The sequence below is a fragment of the Plenodomus lingam genome, assembly GCF_022343315.1.
Source record: "Plenodomus lingam strain CAN1 chromosome Unknown contig_5, whole genome shotgun sequence".
NCBI classification, from domain to species: Eukaryota; Fungi; Ascomycota; class Dothideomycetes; order Pleosporales; family Leptosphaeriaceae; genus Plenodomus; species Plenodomus lingam.
Genome location: NW_027093957.1, coordinates 1,443,626 through 1,470,493, shown reverse-complemented (window position 1 = coordinate 1,470,493; position 26,868 = coordinate 1,443,626). Strand labels below are relative to the sequence as shown.

The window sequence follows — 26,868 nt, the reverse complement described above, 5'->3', positions numbered from 1 at the left end:
AGATGTCTGCCAAGCGGGTAGAGTATAAATACTGGGGTACCGTAGAGTACTGCTTGGTATCTTGACATACCGTACCGATGTTTCCAAGTTACCACCTACTCCTCATCGAACACATCCTTTCCTTACCTCGACATGGCATATTCTATGCGCACGCCCTAGATGTCATGGTACTGTGTTTTGGCTATTTATCAATTTAGAAAGCTAAACTTCTATCAACAAGTACATAAATGGCTGATTTTGAAAAGAAGCAACACTGCACATGTAAAGGCCTCGAACACACGTTTGTGGTGGCACGCGCATGGACAGTCGTTGACGTAGCAACCAACGTCTACGTCCATCTTAGTCATTACAGTTTGCGTCCAACAGTCCTTCCACACCACGTACAACCATGAAGCGTGCACGCTGTGAATCAAATTCTGCGGCTCGACAAGGTTGCACCTTTGCGCAAAATTCGATGCCAGAGAACGTTGAACGTGGCTATACCGGTAAGCATCGCCGACTTGCGTCCAAGCCTACCCCGCCCTCGCGTACTCTCAGCTCTTCCGACGTGGTACAGCCACCCCAAACCTGCCAACAAGTCGACTGGGCAACCCGAGCGCAGTCCATTGCTGCCTGGATCAGCACCATCCCTTCCTATAGCGAGTCTGCAGGTTCCTCTACTGGCAACACTACCCAGGCGTCGGATACCATGTCAGACAGCTCAAGACTACGTAACAAGAAGACGCAAATACGCTCGCGATCGTGCAGTCCAAATAAGAAAAGTTCGCAGTATCGCAACACTGTACTCAAACCTACAAAAATCTTTGTAGATGTTGTCCATACTCTTCCGCCTGATATCGAAGCGCTCCTACCTAGCGGTCTACGCAATCTTCTCGACCTCCCGCATTCTCTACCAACTTCGGTCACTACAAATACCGAGGACAGCGAGAAAAGTGCGTGGACAAGAGAACTAGCGGAGAATGTCAGGCAGCTTGCAGCTGTATACCGGGACGAGTGCCGCGAGTTAGCAGGAAAGCCTGGCTCTGAGCCTGAATACCGGACGCACCTCTACGGTGACGTGGTGGAGAAGCTCGCCAGATTCTCGCCCTGGCGTAGGACTCTCATGGCCAACTGTAGCGATAAGTCGTGGCTGACTGGACTCAAGCCGCCTGCTTTGACTCCTATTCTCTCACTGCCCTGGCCCTCTTTAGCTGCGAGACCACAAGAGAATATGTTGCAGGAATTTACACCGGCTTCACTCAACTCTAACATCATGCGTGTAGTGCCCAGCAGCGAGCCCTCCAACTTGGCCTCTCCACCCACGTGCACTGAGGCGAGCGAATCCTCTGTTAGCAACCTGGACAACACAATAACAACGCCTAAACCTGACATTACAGTCGGGATTTCTCGAGAAGCTTTTAGTGACGACCATGCAAACCTGCTAGAATACTGGCAAGCTAGCAACCTAGTTTTCAGCGATCCACACGCCACCCAAGGCGATATGCGCTGCCCGTTCCTTATTATCGAAGCCAAGGGGCTGGTCACGCACGGCAATCTCATTGGAGCGCAGAATCAGGCAGCTGGAGGAGGAGCTTGCGCAATTCGATTACTGGCGTCGCTGGCAGCGCAGGATCCTAAGGTTGACGCACCGCGTATCGTTTTCAGCTGCACAACTGAGGGCGCCATACACGAACTTTGGATTCACTTTCAAATGGCAGACGAAAATCATTCGAAGCAACACATGGCTTGTTTGGGAGCGTGGAGGACTACGCTAGACCGTCATGCAAACGAGTTTGTGGCCGCGCTTGCGCTCATCTTCTCCTGGGGTGTAGATGTTTTCTATCCACAGATCAAGCAGGTGCTCGATAGGGTCCTAGATGCAAATCGAGTGGCTAGTTGAACATGATATGTATATCGTCACTACTCAAAAGGTAGCGGTAATGAGCAAAGCTAACACTAGCTGGTCCTCCTTCTCCAGCTGCTATCACCAGGGACCTGCACACACTCAAGGCTCTCCATGTCTCGCACCACGTCCTTCGCCTTGTCGTATTACGTTTGCCAGCATTTCAATGTGATCCCGCTGCGTACACGCTGCTCTTGGGGGAGTCGCCTGCTCCTAAATCGACGTGTCTCGGTTCACTGCCACATCCCTTGCTATCATGCGCGTTTGATCGTGAACCGACACTTCGACGGATCCAAGCACGGCTTGCCTCTTCATGAACGATTCCTACCCTATCGTCTCTTTAATAGCGTCGGAAACTCAGTATCCCAGCATGCACGCATCCTCAATGGCCAATCTCTAGTACTGTCAGTCATGTCATAACACTACCGCAAAGCGACTCAACATTACCAAGAATGCCACCACTACCTGGACGTAGTGTCATCAATCCAAGCCAATGAATGGATTGGGCGTTGTCTGTGTCCGTTCTCTGGCCAGGACTTTGGCTTGAGTCTTCAAGAAATCTTTGAGTGAGAAAGGCTCGAGCCTTCTGTGGATCTTCGGGTGACCTTTGGTCATTTTCCGGAGTTCGGTCAAGATCTCGAGAAGCACAGGAGGTGCTGGCACCCTTGGGTCCGTTGTCAATCTTGTGACTGCTTCGCAAGTCTCACGAACTTCCTTGGCCAGCGCCGCGAATTAGGTCGTCAACTCATGAAGTGTCCGCAGCGTCTCGGCAACAGACTGCCCGGGCGCGGTCATTTCCATCCTCAACGTTGCGACGTCGCCCTTCACGAGAAAGAGGTCCATTCTCATATCTTGGATGGGGCCCAGCGATGTGTTAATGTCCACTAGCTCATCTGGGATTGACTTGAGGTCTGTACAGTTCCACGTACACGGACCAGAGAAAAGACAACACGGTGAATATGGCGCCGACCATTGTCCAAGCTAATGGGAACCAGAATGCAAAAGACTCATTCATGATGGTCGAAGTCGAAGTGAAATTGAGCACGGGTTCAGAGAAAAAAGGTGCCAGGTGGGAGGGATGAGGAGAAAGAGGAAGAGAGCGGGCAAAGGGGCGGGCGATGGTTTTAAGGTGGTAGTAGCCTGCGACTGCACGTGCACGTCTTGCTATTGAATGATTGTTTTTGACGGCAGGAAGGCGTGTCCAAGTCGGCAGGCAGGTATAATCCAACTCTTACACGGCAGACTGTCGAGTTTCCAATGAATACACACTCTTCTTCAAGGCATGTAAAAGCATGGTGGAGAAGAATGGCAAGTGGTGGATTCCAGTGAAACCACATGAGCTTTCTACGAGCCACCTGGTACGTGAATGCCATTACATTGACAGGCGCGACATGTGTTTCACCCCCACCATCCTATGGCTCTCTGCCATGCGCCGTCAGTCATCTCTGGGGGACGCTTCCAGCCTGATCCCATTGCTCTCTAACGATTCCAGGTCTGTCATCTGGCGAATGCACTGATCTGAGTTCTTCACCATGATCTAAAATACTAGGCCAATGCCAGTTGAATGGCGTGCGACAGTCACCCAGCCCGCGATAGACGTGCAACTCGATGTTGTATCCCTTCCTTTCGCCTTGCCAGGATATTTCGATGCTATAGTCTGTCAGACAATAGGTACAGGATCCGAATGTAGGACCGCAGACCAGGAATTGGCCTGGTGCGGTTCCGCTCTTAGCAACCTCAGAAAGCTGCATGGGAATGTTCCCAATTGCTAGATGTTTGCACACTGAGTTTCCATAATTATCGATGTGTCTTCTGAGCATTTCTGCGTCGCCTTGTCGACCCCTTATAGACATGACTGACAGTACTAGAAGTTTGTCCCTGAAGATTCGAGCATGCTGGGATGTTACGGCTACTGCTCTTATATAATGAATGCTTTGGGCTCGTTCATCAAGCACGTGAAGAGGCAAGCCGTGCTCGGATCCGTAAAAATGGTGATTCATGACCAAGCGCGCATGGTAATAAGGGATGTGGCAGCTATTCGCGAGCCAGAGGTGGTTCTCAATGCTTTGCTTGCATAGTAGACGCTCATTGTACCACGGAGCGATAGATCTGCTCCAGCGTCCATGCCAGTGGTGCAGCTTTATACAAAGATGACAGTAATAGAGAGATGGAATATCTTTCTCAAGCAATAGCAACAGCCGTTCTTTTTCTGCCAAGGGCAGAGACAGACTGCTTCGTTCCCAGAGACCGTGGCGACCCCGGCAGGCCAACGAAAGAGATAGCAGGGCGCATTCGTCGAGATGTTTTGCGATCATCAGGATGATCTCCACCGGAAGATCCAGGGTACACCTCTCTGATGGAGCGCGCCTCTGCTGGAAAATTCTTGCCAAGCGTCGAACGACTTCCTGGGCGACCGTCACCACCAGCATAGCTGGATTCACAAAGCGGACATGGGGTACGGCGCGCCGAGTAGGGAGTAGGACTGGTAATGGCGACGCCACTTCGATGCGCAGGTGCAAGTTGTTGAGTTTTAGGATGTTTGCTCGGGTGGCTGGTTCTGCGATGTAATTGTGTGATCAGCGTTGACCTAGAGTTACACTTCGCCCACTTTGTGTGCTACGTTCTAAACGAACCTTGATTTTCTTGTTTTGCGGATAAGTGAAAGTGCAAAGAGCATAGCGGACCGGCAGACAGTGGCTTGCGCCTCGGAACAGGATGCTGGCTACAGTTGTCCGATGTTCTCCAAATGACTCGGATTCCGTAGCTCAAAATCTAGCAAGTCAGACTAGTAGCTCCAATTTCTCTTGTGTCATTCCTACTAATATTTGTCTTGTTTCATATCAAGCTGCAAGACTGGCAGTCAGCCATCTACAACATCGAGACCAAAACTCCACACAACAAATCAACCCAGGATCCAACCAACAACAATCTACGTACCCTCCAGAACAAAGGTAGAGAAGCAGATGCATACCTCGCCTACATTGTGCAGAATTATAGACAGCCTCCCTTGCACAATCGCCTTTGTCCACCCGCACAAAATTGGCTGGCACCCGGACAATGAAATGTATTCCAACCTCGTCTCTCTGCAAAACCTCGACACCGACTTCATTTAGAGCAAGGGGTTGGCGAATTTGCGTTGCATTCATGATCCTGGCTGTCCACACGAAGTCATGCTCTGTAAACAGGTTAGCTTTATCCGGTAATCGTGGCTGAAGTCTGTGGCTGCCTACAGTACTAAAACAGAAGTCGGCCCTCTGTTCGCGTAAGCACGGGCCCCAGCGCTAACGTTGGAACTGTGCGCGTGGTGCCCAGGCTCGCGACGACAGCAAACATGAGGCTATAGAGCCACACACAATAGTTACTATCGCGAGATTTTCTAGTGTATCAATCCAGAGAGCTAGCTCCACAGCTTTGCATTGCGGTTGTCTCCAAATCACACCACATCCACACTTAAGAGTAGCGATTGAGATAGTCGCTTGGTCACACCTCTTAGGCCCATCCAAATACTACAAATACCTACGGCGTGCACTCCATCGCCTCGAACCTTCGGTTCCAACAGTTCAATCGTTGTGCTCATTCGTTTTGTACGAGTGTCTTGTCCTGGTTCCAAAGATTCACACGTTGTCTGGCCAGCTGCCTATCCCTTCGTCTTCTCGTGAGCGCGCTGGTGCTTGTTTAGTCGGCGGGCGTCATGCGCTTGCCAGAGGGCCTTTCCACGATCCATGGAGTGTGCTTGAGTTTCAGCACCGGCATAGACAATTCACTCGTGTGCTCACAGTTCGCTGCAGATTGGACATAGCTAGAACGCCGCAGCTTGCACATGCATGTGGTTGTGCAAGCGAGCAATCCTCGCTGCGCTTGGCGCGCTCACCTCGCCACCCGGGCTAATTTCTCGGCTCATCTTTGCGTCACACCACAACGTCCTTCCCTCACCGACTCTCACACGCCTATAAACTGCTACATTTCCATGCACGCTTCGCACCTCGACGCCTCAATGAGTCCCCATCAGCGCGCCGACAGCTCGTCAATCCCCGGCGAATCCTCATCAAGCCGTTCCGGTGACGGCCCGCCCGCTCGCCCTGGATACATGACGGTTGGATCGGGGTCGACACCAGAGGCTGCGGCTCGCCTGATATCTATGCTCGGCCACGACTCTGGATACGGAGGCAGTTTGGTCGATGGAGACACGACCGGTCGGAGCTCGTATCCCATCATCGGCGAAGACAGACCTTCCCTCCCCCCCACATCGATTCTCACAAGCGCGGGGTTCGAGCAGGATAGACAGCGCAGCCATGTGTTGCAGCTGCGATATAATCAGAACAAGAATGCGCTGGCCCGATCGATCCACGGAACCATCGATGCGTTGAAGAGCTTCCAAGAGTACAATCTGAAATGGCCGGCGCATTACCCCTCCATACCCGCAGAGCCCAGAAACGTCCGCACCGACTCCCGCCCCGCACTACAGCATACACAATCCGCGCTGGCTGCCCCCGAACCGAACACTAGATTGCGTGGCCGACCTCGACCTCCACGGCGAGCAGGCACATCAATTGCAACAGACATTGAAGCAGGCGAGTCTAGCGTAGCAGCTGCACAGGAACAAGCGCAGGAACCTCGCTTGGTCACACCGCAGCTTGCACACGATTTCTCGGTTCTCAAACTGGAATTACGCATGGATGGGCGCACACAAACAGACTTGGTCCATTCACTAGAAAGGGGCTCTATTGCCTCCCTTCTAGACAGCCAAATCCAGCAGAGTATTCGCCATCTGTACCTGATCAAGGAGAGGATTGAGGATACGTCAAGCAAGGTTCTCGTGACTGGCGACCTGAACGCAGGAAAATCTACATTCTGCAATGCGCTCCTCCGACGGAAAGTTCTACCAGAAGACCAGCAGCCCTGCACAAGTATCTTCTGCGAGGTTCTTGATTTCCAGGGGAATGCTGGCGTTGAAGAAGTCCACGCCATACCTATTGGATCTGTGTATAACCGCCGCGACGAAAGCACATACACAGTTTTCAATATAGGCGATTTGGAGAGGATTGTTACCAACAATAAGCGTTTTGAGCAGTGCAAGATCTACATCAAAGACGTCCGGTCAGTAGATGAGTCGTTGCTCAATAACGGCGTGGTGGACATCTCCTTGATTGATGCGCCTGGCTTAAACTCAGATTCGCTCAAGACCACTGCTATCTTTACTAGACAGGAAGAGATTGATGTTGTAGTGTTTGTTGTTTCTGCGGCAAATCATTTTACAGAATCAGCAAAGAACTTTATCTCAAGCGCGGCGAAAGAAAAGGCGTACATCTTCATGGTAGTCAATGGCTTTGACGCGATTCAGGACCAGCAAAGGTGTAAGGAGATGATCCTTAAACAAGTATATGGCCTTAGCCCGGCTACGTTCAAGGAGTCAAGCGAGTTAGTCCACTTTGTGTCAAGCAACGCCATCCCTATGATTACGGCAAGTCAGGACGGATCTCCTCCAGACGATAGTGATGATGATCCCTCTGGCAAAGGAAAGGGTAAAGAGGCAGAGAAGGCTCAGGACTTTAATGAGCTGGAGACATCACTACGACGCTTTGTGCTAGAAAAGCGAGCAAGGTCTAAACTAGCACCCGCAAAGACATACCTGCTCAACGTACTAGGGGATATCCACAACCTTTCTGCTCTTAACCAAGACGTTGCGGAGTCAGAACTGGCGCGGGTGAAGAAGGAACTTGACGCGCTTGAGCCAGACTACGAACAGTCTAAGAAAGCAAATACAGAGGCAGGGGAGTCTGTTGATCGAATAGTAGAGGAGAATACTTCAAACGTCTATGGTTACACACGCGATACGCTCAACAACTGTGTCTCTAACGTTGGGGGCGAGGATCTTGGAATTGAGTATCCTGGCATCTTCTCTGCTTACCAGTATGCAGAGGATCTTAGAGACTCTATGGTTCACAAAATCATCGAGACTGTGCGTGTGTGCGAAGATCACGCACGACGGCAGGCTGTCCAGGGTTACAATGGCATCAAGAACCTAGGCATTCTGCATCTTGGCAACGACCTCCACGCAGATATCATGTTCCGTCCAGAGAGGATGTTTAGCAAGTCTGCACACGTCCTTGCCCGCCAAGTTGATATTGAGATAGAAGCGTGGGACTTTCTTGACGTTAGTAGCCTGTGGGAACGTCAAGAGAAGGTTGCTGGTACAGGCCTAGCTGTCACTGTTGCTAGTATTGTAGGTGGCCGCTTAGTAGGTGGTGTTGGATGGCTGGACGGTGCTTTGGGCGCTGCGAAGATTGTGGGCTCGAGCAACCTTAGGAGACTGATCATTCCTGGTCTCATTGCAGGTGGTATGTTCCTATCCACATTCTAGATACGCTCTGGTTTAACTAACGACGTTGCACTAGTCGCCATTGGTGCGTCATATATCCTCGCATCTGTCCCTCAGTCTTTGCTCCATCGACTTCGTGCAAAGCTGTCAGCACAGTTAGCTTCCATCGACTACATCCATTTGAATGCCTTTCGCATTAGCTCTGAAGTTCGCCGTGCACTTAAAGGCCCTGCAAACGATGTCCGCGTCGGTTTCCAGCGAAACGTCGAAAAACTCCAGCTGAAGAAGGAAGAAACCTGCAAGATCAGGGCAGAGGCGTCTGACGCTAAAAAGTACTTTGCCAACCTCTTCCGCCAGAGCAGCGAGCTACGGCAGATGGTGCAAAGGATCGATCTGGATGCTACGCCACCCGCAGCCGTTAGTGTTGGTAATTAAAACTCCAGGCCACCTTTACTTGGGTCACGTTTGCAATGTGTAGTAGGTGCTTTGGTGGGGCTGTAACTTGGGAGAACATCGAACAGGCGTCTGAGCGAAGATTAGGGAATGGCGTCTCACGAATGTAACCGCAAGGACCTATTCTCTTACTGTATACAAACTCAATTCTACACTTCTGTGAAACCCTTGGGTAGATGTGTTATCATTACGAAAGCCTCCCACTCTGCACGATTCTGCATGCTTAACAAAGTGGACCCGATGTGCCAGACGAGATGCGGCCTGGATGGATTCCTACCAGGTACGGACCTTCACGCCATCCCTAGATAGACGCTCAATAAACTCCTGTCGGTGGTGACTGATGTCTTGTCGGCTGGAGCAGCACGCAATCGCAATCGCAATCGCGTGCAACACGCGACTGGTCTCAGCACCGTCGTCTGTTTCCGTATTTCGTACTACAGTACATTTTGAAATGTAACCAGGATAATGGCGAATTGAACCGGCATCTCTATTTCCACTGTCCCATGGTCGTATGTGAAAAGAGTTCAGCTCTTGATACCACTGGATTGTAGATATTGGGTCGTGGCCACCAGGGCAAGTACTTCAAGCTGGACGTGTGGCTGCGAGGGCCAATAAACGAAAACTTCTACGTCACAACGAGAATACGCGTAATCAAGTACTAGTCGCAACAACAGGAGTGTTCAGGGACTCGTTGTTCTGGATGAGAGGGTTTTGCTTCAGGATGAACGGGCAACACACCACAGAGGAGTTTTACTGCTAGCAAAGAAAAGCACAAGTAGCAAACAAAAGTAAGTGAAAATTGCAAGTAAAACCTAGCAGCAGTAGCAGTAGTAGTAGTAGTGGGTAGTATAATACAAATCATTGCGGTTGGACCTCCCCCCTTCCCTCTACCCAAATAATGCTTACCCGTCATCGCTCTTTCCACTCTCCCAATAGGAAAAGGAAAACAAAACGCCTTTTCGAATCTAACTAACCAACCCATATTCGTGTCTCCAAAAATGCTCAAAAATGCAGAATCGCCCGTTGCATGAAAACGAAGGAAAAAAAAAGCATAAATAAGAGAGGGAGGAAGAGAGGAAGAGAGAGTGTGGGACAAGGACAAAGGGAAGAGATGATGTGAAAAACGACTGGACGCAGAACCAAGACACTCAGGAATGGGCTGCCAACTTCTACTCCCACGTCTTCTCGAACCCGCCAGGATCTCCTCCTTTCTTCCCAATGGCTGCTGGGTCGGTCGTACCGCTGTAGAGGTAATAACCTTTCACTGCCACTTCTGCTTCGTCTCGTCATAGTTTTCGTTCGTTATTGATTCAAGGAGACACATGCGCACAGCTCTCTCACCGTACCATTCTCTTACTGCGTACAATGAACGGACTTGGCATCTCCAGCTCTGTGTCTGGGTCCCAAACTGCAGGTGGGCTGGCACCGCCGCTCCGACCCTTGAGAGGGCTCTTGCGGCCAGCGTACCCGAAGCCTTTCCTCACGGCTCCTTCGTCTTCACTCATCGTCTGGGCGGGGATGCCACGGGCCTGCTGCAGCTCAACCAGCGTGCGACCCTGGACACCGCCGTTGTTACGCATGGCTTGTATGCGAATCGCCTCATTACCCTTCTTTGTCGGAAGCCCGACATGCGGCGCAGATTTTGTTGCGAGACCGGCCTTGCGTGGTGATGTGGAAACGAGGTCTGCACTAGACTTTGGTCGTGCGCGGGCCGGTGATGTGGCGACGATAGGGACGGCGGAAACGGGGCGAGGCTTCGTACTCTTGAGATTCAAGAGGCTAGGTGTACTTCCTAAGCGATGTCCAGGCTTTAAGAGCGGTGCTTGAGCGTTTGCAAGAGCTTTGAATGGATCGTCACCGCTGACACGACCGCCAGATGCGTTGCGTGCGCGTGTTGGAGACGGTAGAACGGGAAGGTCATCGTCGTCATCGAAGTCTCCGTTCCATTCTGCTTCCGTTGGAGATGGAGGAACATCTGCCTCCCACTTCTTTGCACCTTCCTTTGCGGCGGCGAAGATGTTGGTGCGTGTTGGCTGATTTCGTCGTGGAGAGAGAGAGAGGCCTGCGAGCGAGGGTGGGGCGGGCGACGGCTCAGCCATGTGTACGTCCATGGGTGATGGTGGTGCTGGTGCTGCGCACATGGTGCGGGCACGAGAGAGAGGAGCTCGAGAAGGTCGCTTGGGCTTGGCTTTGACAGTGACATCCTCGCTCACGGAGTCATCCAGAGATAATGAGGAGAGGTCTGTTCCGCTCGCAAAGTCGGAATTGGAATCCAACGTGCTGACTGAGCCATTGGCAACCTTGTGCTCATCAGCAGGGAACAAGGTCCCTTGCTCTGTCGCTGAGAGCAGTGGTGTGCTCGATCGTGGAGCCAGCCGTGGTGATGTGCTCAGACGGTTTGGATATTTCTTTAGCGCTGCTTCCACCCGCTTGTTGACCTCTTCTTCGAAGGCTGACTGCAGATGTGCCAGCTCTCGCTGTACCCTGTAATCCGTCTGGAGCTTTACCTGTCGCTCGATCTCCAGCTGTGCTTTGACTTCCCATTCTCTTCGCAGCTGGTCATCAATTTCCTTTCGCATCCTCGCGATCGACTCGTTCGCCTCTTTTTCTCGCCGTGCTGTCAGCAATCGCTGCTCCTTCAAATCCTGCCCTAGCTTGACGACCTCCTGTTCCTTCCTCATCAGCTTTACGATAGGCAAGTTCAGCAGGGCCGCAGTGTCTGGGCGGTGGTCGGGCGTAGTCTGTAAGCAGCTGGCGATGACCTTGCGTAGTTCGGCGGAGTAACAGGAGGGGATGTCAGGGTAGCGTCCCAGCTTGATCTTGGAGATGAGTTCGAAATGGGTCTTTGCGTTGAATGGTGGCGTCTTCGCACACATTTCATAGATGATGCATCCAAGGGCCCAAATGTCCGAATGGGGACCGTATTGCTCCGCCTTGCAGATTTCGGGTGACATGTAGAAGGGTGTGCCGACATAGGTCGAGGCGAAATCGTGCGATTGGAGGATTTTGGAGAGGCCAAAGTCACCGAGCTTGACCGAGTTGTCGTCGCCGAGGAAGACTTGATGTTTGTTAGCTTGTACAATCTGGCTCAGAAGTGATTCTGCCTACTGTTCTCGGGTTTGAGGTCACGGTGGAGGATCATGGGTCTCCGCGGGTCACGAGCAGGCTTCGCATTGCCAACCAGACCCATGACGTTGCGGCCAGCCGCTGGAGGGTCCTCGCCATAGTGGCAGCGGTACAATGCGCTGACAATCTGGCTGAAGATGCTCCATACAAACTCTTCTTCACACATTTGATTTTTGTTCTTGAGGTCTCGAATGACGCGCCCCAGGTCGCCGTTGCCGCAATATTCCATGTAGAGGTGCAGGTCCTGCGAGGCCTTGATATGGTCTCGTTCGAAGTAGGCGACAATGTTCGGGTGACGCAGTTCTTTCAGGATGGAGAGTTCGGCCTGCAGTTGTTCGCGTTCCTTTTGTGACATCTTCAGGTAGCTGATTTCCTTGCGGCAGAGAATCTATCAGACGGTGGTTAGCTGCTGAGACAAGGATGGATTCTGGTGGAAGGTGCTGTCGTACGTAGCCATCCGACTTGCGCTTGACCTTGCGAATGATGCCAAAGGATCCATGGCCTAGTTGGCTGTCAGTTCTACTCGATGATCTCCCGTGAGGGTGGGTGTGCAGGCATAGCGCACCAATCTTCTCCAGCACATCGTATTTATCATCTTCGGGCATGATGATGGATAATGCTAGTAGTGCATGTGAGGGAAAAACAACAGCTGTGAGTAATGGCTACAGGAAAGGTCGAATGCAGGCGAAAGTCATCAAAGGAACAAAAGGTGGATTATTGGATGCTCCAGGTGGGATGAAAGCGTTAAAGACAATGTGGTCCTTGGACGCGCGGAGGTAAGTTAGGTAGAGAGGACTGGCGAGTGTTTGGGGGGGTGGGGGCCGCTGTTTACGCTAGCTGGACCAGGCCGCCGTCGAACCAGCAACGGGCGAGGCAAGGCCCATGGTCTGGCGGCCGAAAAAGCATGAGCACTGAAAAGGTCCCTTGGAAACGTCTGGCACGCGTCAGAGTCCGTGTTCGCGTCAGCCAGCAAGCCCGTCGGCCTTGACAACACTCTGCACCAGTCTGTGCCAGGGTTTGGCCGCTCTGTTTTTTTTTGTTTTTTTTTTGGACGTGATCGGATACGGAAATGAAGTCAGAGGCACACAAGCAGCGCAGCCAGCAAAGCATATTGCATAGTAAACTCCGATCTCCGCCCCCACTCGTCATAGCCGCACATCATTCGCAAACAGCGCTGATGCTAGGTGGCTAGGTAGGGTAGGTTACTAGGTACACACACACACACACACACAAACCATGAGTCTCCGTCATTCCCCTTTCACTCCCCCCCTGTGCGCGAGACCATGGATGTCAAGAAGAAGCACGAGATCGAGGCTGCTCTTGCCACCGAGGCCCAGGCCATTTCAGCCGGCCAGCTCAAGGAAGAGAATCCGCACGATCTCAGTGATGAGTTCAGGGCCTTTTGCGAAGCCTGCAGAAGAGGCGACCTGAAAGTCTGCCAGGAAATGATCAGTACGGGCGTGAACATCAACTCGAGAGACAGTTACGATTATACCCCACTAATCTTGGTAAGCCACACCCACACTCCACACACACCCACACCCACACTCACATCCGCGCCAACACCATAAACTTTATCTCGACTAGCCCCCTGGCTCCGTCCGTCCCGTGCTAATGGCAAAAGGCTAGTCTTTGTGGACACTACGAAGTCATCCAGTTACTGCTTGAAAACGGGGCACTGTGCGAGCGTGATACTTTTCAAGGCGAGCGATGTCTCTACAACGCCCTCAACGATCGCATACGGAACCTCCTACTCTCCTACGACTACGCCAAGTCTAGCAATCCCCTTCAACCGCTAGCCGCGCACATCACATCGCTTCTGACAAGAACCGCGCCAAAGACTACCGATATTACCATCACCGCCTACCATCAGACTTTCCACCTCCACAAATTCCTCCTCGCCGCACGATCACCCTACTTTGCAAAGAAGCTAGCCGTAGCTCCTGCGACTGCATCCTGGAAGCTCCCCCACAGCATACCTGCAGAATCTCTTGGTGTCGCGTTACAATATCTGTACTTTCAAGAAGTCTCCATACGACGAGCCTTGTTTGGCTTGAGCGATGAGCAAGAGCTGGTGGTCCTCAACGGCATCGATAAGATCGGCAAACAGCTCGAAATCGAGAGGCTGTTTGAAGATATCACAGAGGTCTCGGATCGACGGCTACTTCGTCAGCGAAGGGCAGAAGAGCTGGAACGCGGGCGTGATCAATTGGAGCAATGGTTCAAGGAAAATGTGCTTCGACACAAGCGAGTCGTAGACACCGACAAAGTGGACAATATACAATGGGACAGAGAAAATTCCATCTTTGCGGACATATTACTACGAGCAGATGCCGATGATGAGGTGGATGCTGCAGCAAACGGCGACCACACCGATCAGCCATCCGACGCCTCCAAACCCATACGAAATACCCCAGGGCCACTCCTAGGAATACCTGTCGGGCCAGTACGATCGCGTTCACCCTCACGCAAACGCGCCCCTCGCAAATCTACAGTCTTTCCCGCACATCGCGCCATGCTTCTTCGTTCAGAATACTTCCTCACCATGTTCAGCTCGCAATTCAAAGAAGCACAAGAGACCCCCCACCTTCAAGTTGTAACCATTGACTGTTCGCCCGCCGTCTTAGAAACAATCCTCACGTTCTTGTATACCGAGCGCGCAGAATTTGGCCTCGATATAGCAATCGATGTGCTCTTCGCCGCAGATCAGCTCTGGATCGAGAAGCTCAAGCAACGCGCTGCCATCATCATCTCAGCGCTCGGTAACGGGTCAACATCAGCTGTCGAGGCAGACAATTCCCGCGGTGCGACAGATGCAGATGAGGCTGTGGACATTTACGAGGTTATACGCGCAGGATGGGATACGCGCGTTCAACGGCTAGAAGAATTTGCTGCGCGCTACATCGCCTATAGACTGGAGCACTATATTGACCAACCCGAGTTCGCAGAGCTAGTACAAGAGTCTGCCAACAGAGTCAAGGCGCGTCAGGAAACCGACACGGTCGAACTCGTCGATGATATCCGATACTATCTCTCTGAGCGATTCAGACTTCGCTTCGAAGACAGCGGGCTAGACGAGATGATGGATGAAAATGCGGCGCTCAAGGCTTCTCGAGCTGATCTCGCGGATCAGATGGGCGAGTTGGAGCTCAATGCAGAAGCAGAAGACCGTGTGCCGATTGAGCAACAATTAGCCTCTGGAGCTGTGGTCGATCTGGATGGAAAGCCAGTTGGAGACGAATTCATGCAAGATGCGATGAATTATCAGATCTTGCTGGGAAAGATTGACGCATTACTTGAGAGGCTCAATCTTGATGCGTAGATGGATAAAAATAAACGGAGAGTAATCTTAACAAATTTTCAATTGCCTATAATTGTCTGTGATCATGATTCATGTTTGTAAATGCTGTTGGTGCCGGAATTTCGCTGCTTTTCTATAGCATTCTCAAAAGCTTGCACGTGTGTGAGGGGAGCTTTGAGAGACTCCTGCCAAGTTCTCTACCGAACTGGTTGATACTACTGGGTTGAGGTTGTCAGGAAGTCAAGATTAAAATAGCTTTTGCGTGGATTATTACAAAAAACCCCAAGGAGGCTACATTCGCGCAGAGACGTGAATTTGGTGTAGCTGTGATACTAAAGGTACGTGGAAACATCAAGGTGACATCATGGGCGGGGTAGGTCGCGCGGGAGGCAGTGCCCCACCATCTTAGGAACTCAATTGTTGACAGATACTAGGGCAATTCATAATGCGTAGTCTCGCTCGTCCTTCACTTCTCCGTTCTTCTTTGATTCAATCAACTCCAGTACGAGCTTCAATCGCCTTACCACGACTGACACCAACATACACGGCCACAGGGCACTGTAGGAGGGAACCATTTAGCATCTCAAGAGAACGAATTGCGAACATGTCAACAGAATCCACGCAATCGAAAGCATGCTGCAATACGCCTGCAGTCATCAGCAAAGGCTACACACCGAAAGGTGAATATATCGATGTCGGCGGTCACAAAACATGTATTCGCTTTCCTCCGTCCCACATTCCAATATATTCACCATCACTAACCACTCGCAGACGTCACTGGTCCTAGCGACGCCAAACAAGCCATCTTCGTCGTCTTTGACATCTTTGGCTTCTTCCCACAGACGCTGCAAGGCGCCGATATCCTTGCCTACACGGACAAGGACCGCCCTTACCAGGTCTTTATTCCCGACTTCTTCGATGGCAAGCCTGCGGATATAAGCTGGTACCCACCGGACAACAAGGAGAAGGAGGCCAAGCTGGGTGAGTTCTTCAAGACTTCTGCAGCGCCGCCAAGGGTATTGCCCCAAATTCCGAAACTTGTGGAGGAGTTGGGAAGGAAGAGGGGTGTGGAGAAGTGGGCGATTTTAGGATACTGCTGGGGTGGAAAGGTATGTAGGATGTCATCACTCCTCATGGGTACTGCTGGAATAGTTGTGTCTCGCTAACGCGCAGGTAGATTGTCAATCTGTCGTCGATGGAAGGTACACCATTCAAGGTCGCAGCGGCATGTCACCCAGCCATGGTAGCAGCAGACGATGCGCCTGGCATCACAATCCCATATATTATGCTCCCATCTGGCGACGAGCCCAAGGATGATGTGGAGAAGTGGGAGAAGGGGCTCAAAGTGCCGCACAAGGTGGAGTGGTTCCCAGACCAAGTGCATGGATGGATGGCTGCTCGAGGTGACTTGGAGCAGCCAAAGGTCAAGAAGGCGTACGAAGAGGGATACAAGATGGTGTTGGATTTCTTCCACCAGCACATGTGAGTTATTTGCCAGTCTGGGAAGATTGTTGCAAAGTCTGTGAGGGTGCATCATGCTGAAGCTGATAGGGACTCTGATTCGAAATTGTAGATAGTTGTGGACTAATGCGAATGGGAAGTTTGATTTCGAGGACGCAATGTGCAAACCAACCCGAAAGTTGCACTGCATGGCAACCCCACAAGCCCAGGCCGTCGTGGCAACAATGTGGTGTCGAAAAGAATTGTAGTAGTAGTCCGCCCCCAAGGAGAACGAAGTCTCCCCGGGTGATGGACAAGGCAAGTGTGGGGCAATGTACAACCGTGGGGTAGGCTCGATCGGGCGTTAGCGTATCTACTGGCGCAGAAGCCTGGACCACATCTGACGGCCGAGGGGACCGTCGGCAATTGATCACCTGCGCTGGCCTCGCAGACGGAACGTCTCAGGTTATTAGGGATGCGAACTGCTGTGGACATTTGATCGGTCACCTTCGCTCTCTTGAACAGACTCTTGTATTTGTCCTTCCTCTTCTTTTTTGTCTGTACATATAGTCCCATCATAGAATATGTCTTTTTTACCCGCGGATCTAGCGATTGGTATGTTTGCTGGCTGTTTTATCGTCTCCCCTTGCGACTAATTGCTTCATGCCCGCGCGTCTCCACATTTTCCGTCGCAGCACCGCATTACACTCGCCAGTAACTAATCCAGCATCACAGCACCCATCGCAGGAGCAATCGCGGGTGTAACCGCAGCAGCAGCCTACATTGACGCAAAATACCACATCACAAAAGACATCAGCGCTATACGAGGTCAAAAAGCTACGCAACGTGCCCTTGATAAGAACGGTATTGCTCTCCTCTAATCACGCGAACCCCACAGTACTGATAATGAGCCAGCAAAACCCCCCAGCCAATCTCTCTGGTACCAGTTCGAAGCCCAAGTCCGTCGTCTACCCGCACAAGATGAAGCCATCTGGTCCCGTAACGGCTGCTACACCTGGGCTGAGACCTATGCCAACGCCTGTCGCTACGGACAATATTTGCACCGTGAAGGCGTGCAGCCGGGAAAGCTGTTTGCCATGTACATGATGAACAGGCCCGAGTTCTTGTTCGCGCATCTTGGGTCATGGGCCATTGGCTCGGCACCTGCGTGGATCAATTACAATCTCGCGGGTGATGCGCTAGTGCATTGCCTAAAGGTTGCCGGCGCAAAGATCATAGTCGTGGATGAGGATCAAGAGTGTAGGCAGAGGATCGAGGACGTGAGGGACAGGTTGGAGGGAGAGTTGGGCATGGAGATTAGGATTCTGGATGCGGAATTGAAGGGCGAGATCTCGAGATTAGAGCCTGTGCGGCCAGGAGATGAGATGAGGCTTGAAGCAAAGGGGAAATTCCCTCTCTTCTTGTTCTACACAAGGTCAGTAGACATTGTGGTGGATGAAATGGGAGTGCACAGCTAACATAGACAGTGGCACGACTGGCCATCCCAAGGCTTGCCCCTTCGAAACACAACGAGCAGCTGGCCTCACTGGTCGGGTCGGAGCGATGAACCTCAAACCAGGTCCGAATGGGGACCGATGGTATGTCTGCATGCCGCTCTACCACGGCACAGGCGGCACCACAGCCCTTGTCTGCATGGTCACTGGCCTCACATGCTGCATCGGCACCAAATTCTCCACCTCACGCTTCTGGACCGACGTGCGTGACTCCAACTCCACTGCTATCGTCTACGTTGGCGAGACCGCACGCTACCTCATCAACGCACCGCCCAGCCCCCTCGATCGCCAACACAAGGTCCGCGCCATGTTCGGCAACGGGCTGCGCCCCGATGTCTGGCACCGATTTGTTGACCGCTTCGGCATTGAACTCGTCGGCGAATTCTTCAACAGTACCGAAGGTGTAATGCAATTATTCAATGGCTCACGTGGGCCCTTCACGGCTACCTCTGTCGGCCACCAAGGCGCCATTGCCCGCTGGCAAACCCGCAACGTCTACGTCCCCGTCGAAGTCGACATGATCACGGGCGCCCTGGCCCGCGATCCCAAAACCGGCTTCTGCAAACGCAAATCCTATGAAGAAGGCAGCGAAATCCTCGTAGCCATGCCCCACGAAAGCGCCTTTGTAGGCTACTACAACAACCCCGCCGCCACCGAATCCCGCTTTGAACGCAACGTCTTTAAGAAGGGCGACCTTTACTACCGCACCGGCGACGCCCTCCGTAGAGACAAGGACGGCCGCTGGTTCTTCCTCGACCGGCTCGGCGACACATTCCGCTGGAAGTCTGAAAACGTATCGACAGCCGAAGTCAGTGAAGCCCTCGGCTCCTTCCCTGGCGTCCTCGAAGCCAACGTCTACGGTGTCGAGGTCCCAGGCCACGACGGGCGCGCCGGCTGCGCCGCCATCCTCATCGACTCGGCCCTACAAAACAACTTCGACTTCCACGCCCTGCTCAAACACGCGCAATCCAAGCTGCCCCGCTACGCCGTCCCCGTCTTCCTGCGGGTGCAAAAGCAGGCGACGACGATGCATAATAATAAACAAAATAAAGTGCCCCTTCGCAATGACGGCATCGATCTCCGCAAGATTATGGAGCGGGCGGAGAAGGAGGCCAAGGAGAAGGGCGAGGAACCCCAGTATGATACGTTGTATTGGCATCATCCTTCGCTCGGTAAGAATATGAAACCGGGTGGGTTGGCGGAGAAGGAGGTTGGGTATGATGTTTTCACCATGGAGGATTGGGATCGGGTTAGGGGTGCTGCGGGCGGGGGGGCGAAGTTGTAGGTTGTTTTTTATGGGGTGGTGGTGGTGTATGGGATTTTTCTGTTGGCTTACTTCTTGCTGTTGTAAGAGAGGATACCGTAGTTTAGATTAGCGCTTGTTTTTTTTTGGTTTACTTTTAGGAGGCTTTTTTATGGTCATTGAGATGGATGTGAATGTCTTTTTTCAATCACTTTGTCCAATTTTTTTGATTTGTCCTTGCTTTTCTCGGCTTCGTTTCTTTCGTGTGTGAATGCACGATGAGGCAAGGAGGTGGAGTCTGGGATTTGCGCGTTGATGGGCTAAGTGTTATTTGTTTGCTCACTGTCTGGTCAAACACGGGATTTTGTGTCTGCGTCTCGGGGTTGCCTGCATGTGCCTCTGCATTTCGTCCCTTCCTTTTTGGTACGCATTGTTTGCTTTGATGGCAACACGAATGCTTGAATATGCATGTACGTTCACCGCCACAATGATTGGGGGGACTGAGATGGTACCGTTTCATCGTTTTTGGGTACTTTTGTTTGCTTTGATGGCGATGTAGTTGTACGGGTGTGGGTTTGTGTTGAACTTCACATTCACCGCAAATACTATCGAGCTGACTGAAAACAGGTCTGGCTCACCGACCTTCTATTTATCTAGCCTCCTTGCGCCTTCTCACTCAGCTCTTCGACACTCGACTTTAACAATTCGCCCTACCAAAAACCCACTGCACACTCACAAACACAGTGCTCTTCAACATGTCGGTCGAATCGTCCACTGACTCTGACTCTGACTATGGAGGCGCTGATCCTCCAGTTGCGCCAGTGGCAATTGATCAAGATGCGGTCACTACGAGCTCGTTACAAGCCCTCCAGTCTGCAGATCAGCGCAAGGTCATGGACATCGTGGACAAGCTACGACGAACCGGGCTCAATGGCATAGTTGAGCTGCCCCAGCTGATAGTCTGCGGTGACCAGTCATCTGGCAAGAGCTCTGTGCTTGAGGCGATCACGGAGATCCCATTTCCTCGCAAGGAAAATTTGTGTACGAGGTTTGCGACTGAGGCAAGTGCGCTTTCGTATCCAGTCATGAATTCCATTAACAGGTTGTAGATCATACTGCGTCGCTCACCTGAGTCTACGAGCAGGATTACGATAACTCCCGACAAGCTTCGCCACAAGTCGGAGCAAATCAAGCTCAAGTCATTCGGCAAGACTATTAACGACTTCAGTCAGCTCCCAGATGTGATTGAAGAGGCCACCCAGGCTATGGGTCTTGGTGTTGTTGGTGGAATCAATTCAAGGGCTTTCTCACGCGACGTGCTTTCAGTGGAGATTACTGGTCCGAACCGACCACAGCTGTGAGTATATCACCACATATATCAGATATTCACTAATGTACTATAGTACACTCGTCGATTTGCCGGGTCTTATCCACGCGACAAACAAGGCACAGACTGAGACGGACAAGGAGTTGATTCTTGACCTTGTCAAAGAATACATGAAGAACCCACGTACGATTATCCTAGCCGTCGTCAGCGCAAAGAACGACTATGCCAACCAAATCATCCTCGATCACTGTCGTAAGATTGACGAACAAGGCCGCCGTACACTTGGCATCATCACGAAGCCTGATTTCCTACGTGAAGGCACCGAAAATGAACTCAGCTGGATTGACCTGGCTCAGAACAAGGACATATACTTAGAACGCGGATGGCACATGCTCAAAAACCGTAGCGACACCCAGATGAAGTTCTCATTTGAGGAACGCAATGCTGATGAGAACTTGTTCTTTAGCAAGGGTCGCTATGCCGATCTGCCCCGCGAGTGTGTTGGTATCGACTCTCTTCGCGAGCGTCTGAGCAAAGTCCTGCTGAACCATTTAATCAAGGAGTTGCCTTCTCTCAAGGATGAGATGATGGCCAAGCTCCGGTGTACCCTCGACGAAATTGAAAAGCTGGGCGAGAGGCGCAACACGACCCATGAGCAACGCTTAGTTCTTATGAAGATCAGTATGCGTATCAGCGATATCCTGAAGTCCGCCACAAAGGGTTATTACGAGGGGTCTTTCTTCGGTGATATCAATATGGACGCAGCAGTCGACGATTCCCAGAATATTCGTCGCTTCCGCGCCGTAATTCAGCACCTCAACATGAACTTCGCCCAAGACATGCGCCTTCGAGGCCACAAGTATGCAATCACTGCCGGACCGGGTGACGATGAAAAGGAAAGAGAAGAAGAAGAAAAGGCCGCGGAGGAGTTGGCGGGTCTGCAAGAAGAAAACGAACAGATTGTCCTTCCAGTACCTACGAAGCTTACCCGTAAGGAAGGGATTGAGTGGGTCAAAAAGACACTGGAGCGCTCTCGGGGCTACGAGCTACCAGGCACATTCCAACCTATGCTGATATCCCAGCTTTTTTGGGAGCAGTCTCATCCCTGGGAACAACTTGCTTCTATGCATATCAGCAAGGTTGCTCGTGCCTGCAAAGATTTCATCACAACAGTTGTACAGGATAATGCTCCGGCAGAATTTCAGGAGCGTCTTGCCGCTATCAATGTTGATGCTGCTCTGGCTCGATCCTGGTCTGACGCAAAAGAAGAGCTGCGCAAGGTGCTGAAAGACAAAGCCCGCCATCCGAGCACATACAATCACTATTTTACAACTACGATCCAGAAAATGAGGCAGCGCAAACACCAGAAGATGACTCAGGATGCAGCGGAAAAGTCGGAAGCAACTACCAATGACGGACAGACCATTCTCTATCCTGACAAACTTGCTCAAGCCATGGAAAATGCCATCGAGCTCAACATGGACATTTTCTCCAGCACCGAAGCCCTTGATACCCAGCGCGCTTACTACAAAGATGAGATGAAGTACTTTGTCAACACCATCGTCAAGGCTGTCATTGAGCGTCACCTTGTGGAGCCGCTTCCCGACATTGTCCTATCTCCCCTAGCCGTCACTGAGATGACAGACAAGGAGATTGAATTTGTTGCTGCCGAGCCTGCGGAAATCACGCAGCAGCGTGCTCATCTCGAGTCGAGGAAGGCCATGTTGGAGAAGGGCCTTGATACTTTCAGGGAGGCTATGGGCGGTCTGAAGCGGTCTACGGGCTAGTTGTTCAAGGATTCACTTTGGCGGCGCAAGGAGTGATCATGGAGTGATGGAAATGAGGTTGGTACCTGAGCTAGTTGGTTTGCTACCATATCATGCAAGGAAAATGGAACCCAATGTTACCATTTCAATCCCTCCGTGTTCAGCCCTATTATGCAATGACGTGTCGAACCTGACTGGGTCGTGCCTCAGCACCCTCCGCTGCAACCACGCCCCTACCCCGTCCACCAAAACCCCCGGGCCCCCAAGCACCTATCCCTCCATTCTTGCTACTACTATCAAATCCTGCAAATTCCTGTCTGCGTAAATCTTCCTGTTCCAACTTAGAAGACTTATTATTAGCCCTCTCCCCCCCACCTAAACACAGACAGCTAATCTGACGCCGCTGTGCCAAGGGTGAACAAGTGAGACACGACATCTCCGCTAGCCAAGCTAATATGATATAAACAGATGATAGATACCTATACATTGACATTGCTACCCTAAGGATGCAGAAGTTTGCGTAAATTGCAATTATCTACGTATATAAGATAAATGCTCCATATAGCTCCACACGGTGCACTACAGTAAAAAATTGTTTACTGTAGAATGGTACGCTAGGGGTTTACTATAGAGGTATAAACTAACCTTATATATACCTGTAAATAGGTTTAAAGTAGTAGTTTACTTTTATTAAAGTAGTAGTTTACTTTTATAGTAGGGGTTTAAATTAAGTATAAAAAGTAGTTTTATTTCTATTATATGCTATAATACCTAACTAAGACTAAAAGGGGTAGAAAAGATTAGCTTCACGCTATACGCATATATGACATAATAATAAGTCATGATATTTTTACTAATAGGAGGTGGTGATAATAGGAGGTAGTGATAATAGAGGTGGTGATAATAGAGGTGGTGATAATAGAGGTGGTGGAGGTGGTGGAGGTGGTGATAGAGGTGGTGATAGAGGTGGTGATAGAGGTGGTGGTAGAGGTAGTGGTAGTGGAGGTAGTAGAGGTAGTAGAGGTAGTGGAGGTAGTAGAGGTGGTGGAGGTGGTGATAATAGAGGTGGTGGAGGTGGTGGAGGTGGTGGAGGTGGTGATAGAGGTGGTGATAGAGGTGGTGGTAGAGGTAGTGGTAGAGGTGGTGGTAGAGGTGGTAGAGGTGGTGAAGAAGATTAAAAAAAGGAGGGGTAAAATACTTAGATAGTTAGTAGGAAACTAGTTATTACAGTACTACATAATACTAGTAGATTAATAGAAGTAGAAATAAAAGTAGTTTACTTTTGTGGAATACATAGTATAATAAACCCTATTTAGGTTTACTTCTTCTACCTAAACCACTTCTTAGTCTACTTTAGATAAATATAGCTACTGTAAACCAGTTTTGTACCGTAGTGGTGTGAGTGGTATACGTGCCACCTACAAACCTCCCTTAACACTTTAAGATTAACAATATATACCAATCCCGACCCTAAATCTTCGACATACGACCATAGGACACTGAAAATAGAGAAACTAGTCTAACTCGCCGTTCGTTAAGGTACTACACTAGGAATAAGCTAATAGTTATTTAGTAACATAAGCTATATAAAAGTATTAGCCTGCCTTAACTATCCCTATAGATCTAATTAGCTATATATTCTTCTTTGTCCTCCCTCCCTACCTAGCGGCGCGTAGCGGGGCCCCCTGTATAGCAGTACGCCTTTTCTTCTAGACTTTTAACAAAGATTTAAGAATAGACACAATAACTAGTAATAGAGACCTATACAGCTATACTAATATAATAATATCACAAGGATTATAGATTTACTACTATATTAAACTCTTTAGACTAACTATAACTAATAGAGATTATTTAAAGTTAGTACTAGGCTTATTGCACAAGTTTGTCTTATTTTCTAGCAGATATAGTTTTCCGCTAAGTTACGTATAGAAGGACGTTACGGCCATAGGTGGAGTGCAAAATTCCAAGATTCTGTTATGACGCGGACATTCTGTGAGACTAGATGTGCCTATAGTTAGCTATGTTTCGGCGGCAGGAAGAGCAATAATTAGGGCATTGCGGGTCTGCGCACGTGACGTGGGTTCTTATAAAAGCATGGCCGTATAATCTAAACCCTAAGCAGGTTAGTTCTTTTAGCTCCAGGCTCATCTCAGAGTAAAGATAGACCTCGAGGCCTTTGCCCAGTGGAAGAAGTCAGTCCAGACCGCTCCTCTTCACTGTCAGACTCCGACGGCTCCTCGGCATGCAGTCCTGCTGAGTTTGCCTGAAGCGCAGTGTTGCTTGGTATGCCTTCTCTGAAGCGAACCTTCTTCGACACTAGAGAATTCCTCTCCTTGGGGCTGCCAAAAGACTTTTCTAACGAGCTATCTACCATCTCCTCATCCATGGGCCCAACCTGCGAAGGGCCTCGCTGTGGCGGTGCTTGTTCCGCTGCCAGCTCTCGATGACCTCTCGGGAGGATGGAATACTGTTTGTCTGCTGGTCCCAGGATGCCCTTCGGTGGCACCGTCTTCAATTCGGCGATCGGCTCCTGAACCTTTGCATCTCCAAGGACCTTCCTGTCGACTGGCTTTCGGTTTGCCGTCTCCTGCTGTACCTGTGCAGCAGCGATCTCCAGTTCCTCATCGTAGTCCAGTATCCTATCGGAGGCGTCCCAGAAAGCTTGGTAGTCCTCTGCTGAGATGGAGCCCGATGTCCTGTCGGGCAATAAGCTAGCAGCGACAGCGTTGTTCTGGATTGTTGCTGGGCTCAAACTGCTTTCGACCCAGTAGCACTGTAGTTGTTGCTGACGTACGCCCTGATAACCGCTCGCATATCAATTTGGCTGTGACTCCGCCGTTAGGACGAACTCTGGTCGAGGACTGAATTTCCCTGTTGATTTGGCAGGGTTCATCTTCTTTGCTTCCTCTTGGACTTCAATCCGGGAGAAGATAGGAACTAATCATGTTGAAGTTGAACTCCCGAACGCGTCTCGTTGAGAGATTGAACTTCTGAAGGATCTTCGTTGTCTGGTTGACTGGTAGGCCCTTCTCAAGATAATACCCCTTCTTTTCTCTTTCAACCATATCGGCAGCAATGCAGCGCTCAATCCGGATCTGGAACTCCTCGAGATACTCTCGGATGTTGAGGGGGGTCGTCGATTGACAGTCGCGCAGCCATTGCTCAAAGAAGACAGTCTGTTCCTCATGCTGGACGCTATCGTTGTGCATGTATCGCTTTCGGAGGGCTGTCTTAAGCGCTTCCCAGTCGATGGTCTGGAGAAGCCAGTAAGTCTTGTCAGAGGTTAAACAGAGTCCTTCGCATGGGGCGCTTATTCTTCCTATTGCCAATGGCGCCCATACGTCCTTTGCCCAGCAGGCCCTGAACCAGGACATGAACAACGAAGCCAAAGTTCATCGGAAACAAAGTCAGAAATACTCTGTAAAGCAAGAGTAATAACCTTCAAGGATGTCGTATCCCGACGCGCCAAAGCGCGCCAAGCAGAAGGCCGCGCTCGAAGCCAAAGGCAAGCATAAACGCGGCCAGAAATCAAAGCCGGCAGCGACAGCGGCGAATGAGCCTTCAGAGGCAGCTAAGCTACCGTAAAGAAGTCTAATTCGAAGCGCAAGAGGGCAAGGCGGGACCCCGAGGAAGCCACAGCAGAAAGTGCGAAACGCATTGAGGATAGTGAGACTGTTATTTTAAAGCCAGCAACAGCTCCAGAAGCGCAAAGGATCGACGGAGGTGCTATGGAGGGGGGAGTTGCGGCAGCTGCTTATAGAGCCCCAGTGGCACGTATGTATTAGTCGAAGGCAGGTTGGCGTAATCATCAGCATATGTCTCACGCATGATGACAGCTCTCCCCTCGAGTATGATGACCATGCCTGCCCATCGCGCGGGCCGCCTTAGTCATTGTACTAAGTAGCTCCTACTGCGCTTGCCCTTCTCACGCCCTTGTTATTTCAAATATGCTGACGTCGCAATGTCATGCTCGCTGTAGTTGTGCACATTGTCGTGGCGGCCGTTGCGGTCGTGGCCTGTCATAGGTCGCTGAGGCTTCGTGCGGGGACGCTGTACGCTTCGCAGTTGATGCTAGTATGTTTTTTTGGAACTCGTCGGTCAATGTTGATAGGTTATCAGAACGAGAGCGTCTTTGAAGTGAGGCGAGGGTCGAGCGGAGCAAACAGTGTAAAGAGCAGCAACCAGGGAACCGCGACTAGACCATGTTTCAGCGTAGTTCCATGTGAGAGTAGGAGACAACTGTTGCCTTCAATTAGATGATGCCGGTGAGCCACCCATACAGACGGGGCAACGTCCAGGTTTCGTCTCTCCTGGTTGTTGTGCTCTACCCCGCTGGTGTGGAGGGCAGCATTGGCCACGAGCTCTAGCGGGAGCGCACCAAGTTATGTCCACCGCGCGATCACATCCGCATTCTTGAAACCTGTAAAATTGATCGTCACACATGTCGGGTACTCGTCGTGACTGCGTGTATGTAGGAGACATTGGAGTTGCGTT

General features: G+C 51.0%; 12 protein-coding genes across 12 annotated transcripts; 6 read left to right on the top strand and 6 right to left on the bottom strand.

The window, feature by feature from the left end:
* Positions 1–388: 388 nt before the first annotated feature.
* On the top strand, positions 389–1,879 carry IAQ61_009130 (uncharacterized protein; the record flags this gene model as incomplete). The annotated part of the gene is made up of 1 exon (XM_003836754.1): positions 389–1,879. One exon carries the CDS (start codon positions 389–391, stop codon positions 1,877–1,879), a length of 1,491 nt encoding a protein of 496 aa, XP_003836802.1.
* A 385-nt stretch (positions 1,880–2,264) lies between these two features.
* On the bottom strand, positions 2,265–2,897 carry IAQ61_009129 (uncharacterized protein; the record flags this gene model as incomplete). The annotated part of the gene is made up of 3 exons (XM_066098268.1): positions 2,265–2,278; positions 2,330–2,571; positions 2,812–2,897. 3 exons carry the CDS (start codon positions 2,895–2,897, stop codon positions 2,265–2,267), a joined length of 342 nt encoding a protein of 113 aa, XP_065951907.1.
* Positions 2,898–3,321: 424 nt separating this feature from the next.
* On the bottom strand, positions 3,322–3,735 carry IAQ61_009128 (uncharacterized protein; the record flags this gene model as incomplete). The annotated part of the gene is made up of 1 exon (XM_003836752.2): positions 3,322–3,735. One exon carries the CDS (start codon positions 3,733–3,735, stop codon positions 3,322–3,324), a length of 414 nt encoding a protein of 137 aa, XP_003836800.2.
* A 2,141-nt stretch (positions 3,736–5,876) lies between these two features.
* On the top strand, positions 5,877–8,636 carry IAQ61_009127 (uncharacterized protein; the record flags this gene model as incomplete). Its single annotated transcript, XM_003836751.2, has 2 exons — positions 5,877–8,220; positions 8,278–8,636. 2 exons carry the CDS (start codon positions 5,877–5,879, stop codon positions 8,634–8,636), a joined length of 2,703 nt encoding a protein of 900 aa, XP_003836799.2.
* Positions 8,637–9,991: 1,355 nt separating this feature from the next.
* IAQ61_009126 (uncharacterized protein) lies at positions 9,992–12,385 on the bottom strand (the record flags this gene model as incomplete). Its single annotated transcript, XM_003836749.2, has 4 exons — positions 9,992–11,712; positions 11,763–12,168; positions 12,230–12,282; positions 12,346–12,385. 4 exons carry the CDS (start codon positions 12,383–12,385, stop codon positions 9,992–9,994), a joined length of 2,220 nt encoding a protein of 739 aa, XP_003836797.2.
* A 636-nt stretch (positions 12,386–13,021) lies between these two features.
* On the top strand, positions 13,022–15,102 carry IAQ61_009125 (uncharacterized protein; the record flags this gene model as incomplete). The annotated part of the gene is made up of 2 exons (XM_003836748.2): positions 13,022–13,288; positions 13,405–15,102. Coding segments are annotated over 2 exons (1,965 nt in total), but the record flags the coding sequence as incomplete, so codon positions are not given.
* Positions 15,103–15,535: 433 nt separating this feature from the next.
* IAQ61_009124 (uncharacterized protein) lies at positions 15,536–16,567 on the top strand (the record flags this gene model as incomplete). Its single annotated transcript, XM_003836747.2, has 3 exons — positions 15,536–15,794; positions 15,853–16,190; positions 16,259–16,567. The coding sequence occupies exons 1-3, from the start codon at positions 15,686–15,688 to the stop codon at positions 16,565–16,567; spliced, it is 756 nt and encodes a 251-aa protein (XP_003836795.2). The 5' UTR covers positions 15,536–15,685.
* Positions 16,568–17,105: 538 nt separating this feature from the next.
* Positions 17,106–19,320, top strand: IAQ61_009123 (uncharacterized protein; the record flags this gene model as incomplete). Its single annotated transcript, XM_003836746.1, has 4 exons — positions 17,106–17,136; positions 17,257–17,385; positions 17,437–17,956; positions 18,009–19,320. The coding sequence occupies 4 exons, from the start codon at positions 17,106–17,108 to the stop codon at positions 19,318–19,320; spliced, it is 1,992 nt and encodes a 663-aa protein (XP_003836794.1).
* Positions 19,321–20,033: 713 nt separating this feature from the next.
* IAQ61_009122 (uncharacterized protein) lies at positions 20,034–22,392 on the top strand (the record flags this gene model as incomplete). Its single annotated transcript, XM_066098267.1, has 3 exons — positions 20,034–20,339; positions 20,388–20,635; positions 20,682–22,392. 3 exons carry the CDS (start codon positions 20,034–20,036, stop codon positions 22,390–22,392), a joined length of 2,265 nt encoding a protein of 754 aa, XP_065951906.1.
* A 2,131-nt stretch (positions 22,393–24,523) lies between these two features.
* On the bottom strand, positions 24,524–25,188 carry IAQ61_009121 (uncharacterized protein; the record flags this gene model as incomplete). The annotated part of the gene is made up of 2 exons (XM_066098266.1): positions 24,524–25,085; positions 25,169–25,188. 2 exons carry the CDS (start codon positions 25,186–25,188, stop codon positions 24,524–24,526), a joined length of 582 nt encoding a protein of 193 aa, XP_065951905.1.
* A 101-nt stretch (positions 25,189–25,289) lies between these two features.
* IAQ61_009120 (uncharacterized protein) lies at positions 25,290–25,748 on the bottom strand (the record flags this gene model as incomplete). Its single annotated transcript, XM_003836743.1, has 1 exon — positions 25,290–25,748. One exon carries the CDS (start codon positions 25,746–25,748, stop codon positions 25,290–25,292), a length of 459 nt encoding a protein of 152 aa, XP_003836791.1.
* Positions 25,749–26,489: 741 nt separating this feature from the next.
* Positions 26,490–26,856, bottom strand: IAQ61_009119 (uncharacterized protein; the record flags this gene model as incomplete). Its single annotated transcript, XM_066098265.1, has 3 exons — positions 26,490–26,569; positions 26,621–26,706; positions 26,753–26,856. The coding sequence occupies 3 exons, from the start codon at positions 26,854–26,856 to the stop codon at positions 26,490–26,492; spliced, it is 270 nt and encodes an 89-aa protein (XP_065951904.1).
* Between the last annotated feature and the right edge of the window lie 12 nt (positions 26,857–26,868).